Source organism: Pteropus alecto, unplaced genomic scaffold (genome assembly GCF_000325575.1).
Source record: "Pteropus alecto unplaced genomic scaffold, ASM32557v1 scaffold555, whole genome shotgun sequence".
NCBI lineage: Eukaryota > Metazoa > Chordata > Mammalia > Chiroptera > Pteropodidae > Pteropus > Pteropus alecto.
In genome coordinates, this window is record NW_006436809.1 from 44,224 (window position 1) to 52,192 (window position 7,969).

At 41.4% G+C, this 7,969-nt stretch overlaps 1 protein-coding gene and 1 pseudogene across 1 annotated transcript; one reads left to right on the top strand and one right to left on the bottom strand.

Moving 5' to 3' along the window:
- Positions 1 to 200: 200 nt before the first annotated feature.
- On the bottom strand, positions 201 to 319 carry LOC112481230 (annotated as a pseudogene).
- Positions 320 to 1,570: 1,251 nt separating this feature from the next.
- Positions 1,571 to 2,932, top strand: LOC102896279 (olfactory receptor 2H2). Its single transcript, XM_006913638.2, has one exon. It carries the CDS (start codon positions 1,865 to 1,867, stop codon positions 2,852 to 2,854), a length of 990 nt encoding a protein of 329 aa, XP_006913700.2. The 5' UTR covers positions 1,571 to 1,864; the 3' UTR covers positions 2,855 to 2,932.
- The last annotated feature ends 5,037 nt before the right edge of the window (positions 2,933 to 7,969 follow it).

Sequence of the window (7,969 nt, forward strand, 5' to 3'; positions counted from 1 at the left end):
GGAGTGAAATACCAAGAGAATGAGAAAGTTAGAAATGCAAAAAAAAAAATTGATTGGGATAATAGTTGATGGATGAATAAAAAACAGTTGGCTATTGTTTAGGGTTACAAAGAATTATATATTAGAAAGAAAACAAAAGACTGGGTGACTGCCAATGGGCATGTGGTGTTTTTTGTTTTGTTTTGTTTTGTTTTGTTTTATACCTGCAGCACCTGGTCTTCCTAGGTAGTCTCCCATCCAAGTACTAACCAGGACCAACCCTACTTAGCTTCCACGTTCAGACAGGATTGGGCATGTTCAGGATGGCCTGGTTGTAAACATGAGGTTTCTTTTTGAAATGGTGAAAAGTTCTGGAGGTTGATAGTATTGGCTGAACAACTTGTGAATATACTAAAAAGTACTAAATTATGCACTTTAAAAGGGTGAACTTTACAATATACGACATATATCTCAAAAAAACACAAAGCAATAATTATGTATAATTCAGAACAGTGGTTACATCTTGGTGGGTAGGTAATGTGAGCAGTAACAGAGGGGCATACAGGAGCTTTCAAGATACTTAAAACATTTGTTTAGTTCTTCAATCTGGTTGGTGAGCATACAAAGAGTTGACTTTATTCTTTGAACTATAGAAATTTGCTTTACTCACACTTTTGTTTGAATACAAAACAATATGGAAAATTTTTTAAATATATCTTATAAGGGAGAAAAGAACATTGGGAGAAAAAGAAAGAACAAACCAAAAAAGATACAGAGCAAAAATTCCTGGCAAAAAGGCGATGCAGTGGAGCTTAAACTCAGATGGGAACCCTGTTATGGGGAAATGTTCATACCACTCTGTAAGCTCCCAGGGCACCTTTGCCAGCTGCCCCACCATCTCACCTCAATGGCTTTCCAAAAATCTTCTAAAACCATGAAACCCTAAGTCCTTATCTCTCAAATGCCAGAGTTGTTGCAGCTTCCCACCCCATCTCTGAGTTGGCTTTCTATGCCTCAATACTTCAGTTACCTCCCCTAGGAAGATATATCATCTTTCCCTGATATATCCACCCAAACTGGTCTTCACCTTACTGACATTTTCTCTCATTCACTCAGTATGTTGGTATTACTGGCCTTTAAATCTTGGAGTCTTTGAGAATGTATCTGTGAACTCCTCAGTGATCTCAGTGTGCATGGGGCCACCCTTACCTCCTGCCTGTTAGCTTCTCATGGCAGGAACTGAGCATGTGAATCAGTTCCTCCAACCAGGACTGTGGTTCAGTGATTTAGGCAATCAAACTAATCTGTTTGTGAAAAGTAGCAAGGGGCACTAGACACAAAGGGAAAATCTCTCCTGTAGTTGAAATGGTCTATCTCTGATAAGCTCCCTTACAAATAGAGAAGCATAAAATACATGAAACATAATAAATAGTTCTACAAAATTTATCTGATCAATAGGGAAATGATCAGCTCTACAGAGATGATTTATAATCAGAAAATTTATTGAAAATATATTACTTTGCTAGTTCTTCCAACAAATACATTAGGGACAATACAACATTTAGAATAGTGCTCAAAACAAAGTGGCACTCAATAAATGTAAGCAGAATTAATTGGTTCATCAAACCATGTTTTACATCAACTTCCTTTACATTCAATCTGTAAGTCTGAAGTACCAACGTGAAGCTCATCTGTTTTCCATTACATTTATGGTTTCTTCACTCCCACTAGACAACATTTGACCAAGAGGAACAGGGAAAGAGAGGAGCTTCTCAGTGGTGATGTACCTGGGAAAGAGAGGCTGAGTGAGAAGAAGAGGAAGAGAAACATCCACCTGGTATGACTTGCCAAGTACCTAGGGTGAGTTTTCATAAGACAGGTTAGAATGCGCTGGTCTGACAACTCTCACCCCTCTGGGTCTGGACAGGAACGGGCCATGGTGAACCAAAGCTCCCCAGGGGGCTTCCTCCTTCTGGGCTTCTCTGCACATCCAAGACTGGAAAGAATCCTCTTTGTGGTTGTCTTGATTTCTTACCTCCTGACTCTGATGGGAAACACACTCATCATCCTGCTGTCTGTGCTAAACCCCAGGCTCCACTCGCCAATGTACTTTTTCCTCTCCAATCTCTCCTTCTTGGACCTCTGCTTCACCACAAGTTGTGTCCCCCAGATGCTGGTCAACCTCTGGGGCCCAAAGAAGACCATCAGCTTCTTGGGCTGCTCTGTTCAGCTCTTCATCTTCCTCTTCCTGGGGACCACTGAATGCATCCTTCTAACAGTGATGGCCTTTGACCGCTATGTGGCTGTCTGCCAGCCCCTCCACTATGCCACCATCATCCATCCTCGCCTGTGCTGGCGGCTGGCAGCTGTGGCCTGGGTCATTGGGCTGGTGGAGTCAGTGGTCCAGACACCACCCACTCTCCAACTGCCTTTCTGCTCCCACCGGCAGGTAGATGATTTTTTGTGTGAGGTCCCAGCTCTAATTCGACTCTCCTGCGGGGACACCACATACAATGAAATCCAAATGGCTATTGCCAGTGTCTTCATCTTAGTTGTGCCCCTCAGTCTCATCCTTGTTTCCTACGGTGTCATTGCCCGGGCAGTAATAAGGATTAACTCTGAAAAAGGGCAGAGGAAGGTTTTTGGCACCTGCTCCTCTCACCTCACTGTGGTCACCCTCTTCTACAGCTCAGTCATTGCTGTCTACCTTCAACCCAAAAATCCTTATGCCCAAGAAAGGGGCAAGTTCTTTAGTCTCTTCTATGCAGTGGGCACTCCTTTACTTAACCCTCTCATATACACCCTGAGGAACAAGGAGGTAAAGAGGGCATTTAGAAGGTTGCTGGGGAAGGCCAGGGACTCCAGGAAGAGCTGAGGGAGAGCTATTTGATGTGCTTTCAAATTGAGAGATTTTTCACGCTTTTGTCAGGGAGTTAGTATTCCCCACACCTCTGCCTTCCTCATACTCGTCATGTCACAACAATGAATGGCAGCCATATGTGTATGCATGTATGTTCTTGTGTGTGTAGCGGGGCGTTGGAGACACTGAAAAGATGGTAAGAAGAACATATCTCTACATGAAACATTATATGAATCAAATTGAATATTTTCTATTTTCTCTATTTTTAATGCTTTTCATCTTTGATGTGCTTAATTTTATTGTTTCTATTTCTATCTCAGTTCCCTTGCCATGTCACTATTTCTTCACTTCCATTTCTAATTCCTACCATATCTTCTTTGCTTTTCCTTCAAGTATTTTTCTACCTCTTTATGTCTGTTTTGCATTCTCGTTCTATTTTATCTCCCTAAATAACAGCAAGGAGTGGGGCAGCTGAAGCCCAGGTAAGTTCAGAAAGTCATCCAAGAATACAGTGCTAGAACTAACAACCAGGCCCCATGACTTCCAGTCAGGCAACCTCTCAAACACACTGTTGCTTTCATGCCCTAAGCAAATTTCCCAACATCCTTAGGCTTAAAGCCAGATCAGAACCTTAGGGAGAAAATTTAACTTCTTCAGTCCTAGCATTTCTCCTTTTACAGTGCAAAAGATTGCAGGCAAACAGCTCAGAGACCAAAATGTTTTAATGTTTAGGCTGTCGGGACAATTTTGACAATGGGGGCCTTACTGCCATCTATTGGCAAAATATGGTATTGTGTACGGCATCCCTGACTCCTGACCTAAAACATCTCCAAGGTCACCAGCCCTGTACTCTGCTCAGAAAGACAATTATTCTATTGTTATTATTAAGTATTTATATAGTAATTATGATATTCCAAATACCATTTAAAGTAATTTATATGCATTGATTCATTTAATCCCTATAACAATAGTATGACGCATATATTGTTATCCTTTTCCAGATACAGAAACTAAATCAGACAGTTTAAGTAGCAGTTTTAAAATGTCAGAGATTTGGACCCAGGAGGACTGACTCAAGTCTCCATTCTGTTAACCCTGACTTTTGGTACAAATAATGCCTTCCCAGCCCAAGTGAGAAGTCTCAACCTCTCAATAAACTTTGAGGAAATCATCCCAATCTAGAAATACATCTAATTTGATCCCCAGTTAAAGGAGGTTTGCTTCCCTGGAATAAGAGTTTATTAAGTGACTCAAAACATCCCATGGACACAAAAAACAAAAGCCCACTTGGAAGAAGTTTTGTTACAGCTCATGGTGTGTGTTCCTGGCTTAGGTCCCCCTAGATTTCATACTCCCAGAAGGTAAGAATGAGAATATTGCAGGAAATTGGCACCCAATTAATTCTATAAATAAACGAATACATGAATGAATTAATGAATCTTTCCAAAGAATATGTAAAGGGCTCTGGAGGGCCAATTGCATAGTTGCTATTGCCCAGCTTTTCCATGGCAGTGGCAACAATACCAAATTCTTCTTGGGTACGTGCTGATAAAACAAGAAAAGCTAGGAAAATCCTAACTTTATTCTAGTCCCAACACAAACTGGCTTTGATTCGACATTTACCCTGGCATCAGTACAGAACATCATCTTAACTCTATTTTAATCCTAATCTTCATTTTAGCCATCCATGTAATAATCTTATTATCTCCTCAGCCTCATTGTTAGACTGCTTCTTGATTTCAATGTAGATCCCCCATTTTACATTTAATAATACTAATCTCAGTCCTATAAATAATACTAACCTTAATTCCACTTTTCAAGTCACTTATGTAATTCCTCATAACCCTTTCTATCCTCTTTCTTTCACTGACCTGAGAAATTTATTATCTTTGCCTGTTTATCAGCTTCCTAAGTCCAGAGGCCCTAATGTTCGTGTATAGTAGAGTCCTTTTTACTATAGGGGACAGACTCTAGGGGGAAAATACAACAGACAATTAAATGAAGCCATCTAATAGAATCTGTTATAATGAAACCTGATTTGCTGAATAAACGAATAACATCAGCTTCAGGACTAACATGTTATCTCAAATTAATTCAATGTGGAAAGTTATCTACTGGATACTCTAAGAGAAAATCCAACATAGGTTACTCAATCATGGTCCTCGGCAGGTCCAAAGGAGATAGAGATGGTCACAGGCAAATTTACAGAAGCAACATTTATACAACTGAGTTGGAAGCAAAATAATAAACTGTATGAGCGCTTGGGTGGTGTGGAGATCAGAGAATTCTTCCTAGAGGTTTGAACCACAGCAGAGAGAACAAAATTAATATGAAATATTTGCTGGTTTACTGCATGGAAAGAGCTAAAGCATGTTGTGCATAAGAATGGGAACATGTGGGGGAAGGAGTTACACTAAGCTGGAGAATTAATATCCCCAGAAAAAAATATACTTAATACAAAATAGGTTTGTCAACTAGTTTGGACTAACAGCCGCAGAAAGGAAGTCATACAGCAGCTTGTTAATCATAATAGAAATTACTTACCCTAGGTCCTGTTAGACTGTTGGGGAGGGGGATAAATAACCAAGACAGCAGAAATAATAATAGCGTACAATGAATAAGGGTCATAAGATGTATAACTTCCACTCCTACACACCAAGTTAATCTATTAATACACATTGTTAAGATGTTTTTCACCCCAGAAAGTGACCAACGACCCTACCATCTCCCTGAAACCTGACAAAGCAACTCCATGAGGGAAGCAAATGACTGGAAGATGAAAATTAACGGTTTACCTAATCAGGGACCAATCAATGAGACCACAATCCCAATCCCTTATTCATGATTACTTATGATTTTTGCCCTATAAAACCTCTTGTCTGTAAGCCATCTAAGAGTTTGGGCTTTTGAGCATTAGCTTTCCTGATCCCCTGGGTGGCGCCATTCATAACATAGCCAATTTTTCTCCACCACAAAGCCTAGTGTCATTTCTCATTGACACTGCACACACAGGTGGGCACAGGCTTTCTTATGACACCACAGTTTTACCATGAGGAAGGTATAGATTATTTTAGGACTTTATAGAAGATACTAAATTGAATACAACTAGAAAAAAAGATCCTTTATAGATGCTTTAATACAACAAGATTTGGGCCTCGTGAGGGAGGGCGCTTACCTATCCACCTGATATAACACGAGTTGGAAACATTTAAGGGATATAATTCTAGAACCTCAGAGTTTTAGTTGCCTATTCTAGTCACCAGGTCACTTCTTGAAAAGCTCACTGAATCATGACTAGGAACCGATGTACAGGGCCCAGCTCCCATTGCATCCCTCCACTCCTGGCGAAGCCAGCCTTCCTAGTTTCCCCTATGTGGAATTAACAACTTTGAAGGTCATCAGAATATACTACCCCAAAATAGGCTTCTTTGGCAGATGGGTTATTTTGAGCTAAAGGCTATTGAGGACAAGCAGATGCTGGAAAAGCTCTAAAAACAAGGCATGAGTTTTCCTTCCTTAAAGGAAATTTACATTTGTAGAGGTCCCTCCCTCTCCTGTAGGAGGAAGGACTCAACTTTTTTGTCAATGGAGAAGACATGGACTTAAATGTGTATAACAATCCTTACTAAACCACTTTATTTACTCCTTTTCCTGATCACCTTCATATTACTTGCCTCTGCAGCCTCACCCAGAAGCCCAAACACCTTTTCCTTTGTTTAGCCTAAGACCATACATAATCCCCAGTCCTAACCACCCCTTTGGGTTGCTCATCACTGGGCGCTCCCACGTGTACGTGTGTGACACAAACTTCTCTTTATTTCTCTCTTGCTAATCTGTCTTTTGCCAGTCTAGTTTACAGGACCCCTGCTAGAGAACCCAAGATGGGTAAAGAAAAAGATTATTCTTCCTCCCCTACACTCTAAACATGAGCAGGTACTCTGTGCTGCATGAGTGTGACTTCAGCATGACTGTCTCCCTCACTCACCTGTGTCACAGCCCCTGGCACAGTGCCTGGCCCCCGTAGGTGTCACCACATGGGGCCAGTGGTGCTGGGGCTAATCCTGCATGTGACAGCCTCTAGTGTTTCCTTTCTTGCTCCAGTGGGCCTCGTAAGTGGATGCCATACTGGTAAAGTGTTTTGAATAACACCCCTATTTGGGGAATCACATGACGTGAAGTTCATCCTGATTCCCCTTCAGTTAATGGACCATGAAGTGCAAAGTAACAGAATTCCCTTCTTCAAAAGTCTGAGTGAATAAACAAAAAGTCCCTGTCCAGAGTGGCCTAAAATTACAAAGGATGATAGTAAGAGCCACAGTTGCAGAAAGGGCTAAGTGTGGGACCACAGCTGGCCCTGAAGTGTCCAGAAGGCCAAGTAAGAAGCTGAAAGTCAGTGAACAGACAAGACTGGGTGATCAGCTTGGGAGGGTAGACAGTGTGGTGAAGTAGAGTGAACACTTCCTTTGGATTAGGCAGACAAGATGTGGTGGATCATTTTTTCCAAAGGCGGCGGCAACCACATATTTATCCCATCCCAAGTGTTCTTTTTACAATGTGACTGACACTCATCTCATTAAGAAGTGGGGTCACTGATTCCTCCCCCTGAATCTGGACACCGCTTTGAGACTGCCCAGACCAATGGGATATGAGAGGTGATGCTATGTGACTTCCAAGGATAAGTCAGAAGAAAAATACAGATTCAACCTAACTGGCTCTCTCATCTCTCTCTCTCAGAACATTTGTCTTTGAAACTCAGTCACCATGTCATGAGGAATCCCAGGCCACACTGAGAGGCCAGTGTAGGAGTTCCAGTTTACAGCCCTAGCTGTCTCTGCTGACAGCCAAGACCTACCACGTACAGACCTTTCAGATGACTCCAGCCCTTGCCTTCACATTTTCCAGAGATATTCCCACTGTCACCTTTCTGAATTTCTGACCCACAGAAACTGTGAGATAATGTTTATTGATTTTTTTAGGCTACTCTAGGTAACAAGATAGGCATCAATAGATAACAATAATATACGCAACTTGAATGCTGGCTCTACTCATTATTAGCTGTGTGACCCTGGACAAGAGCCTTCCTCACCCTGAGACAGTCTTTTTGCCAGGTAACAGATATGAACATACACT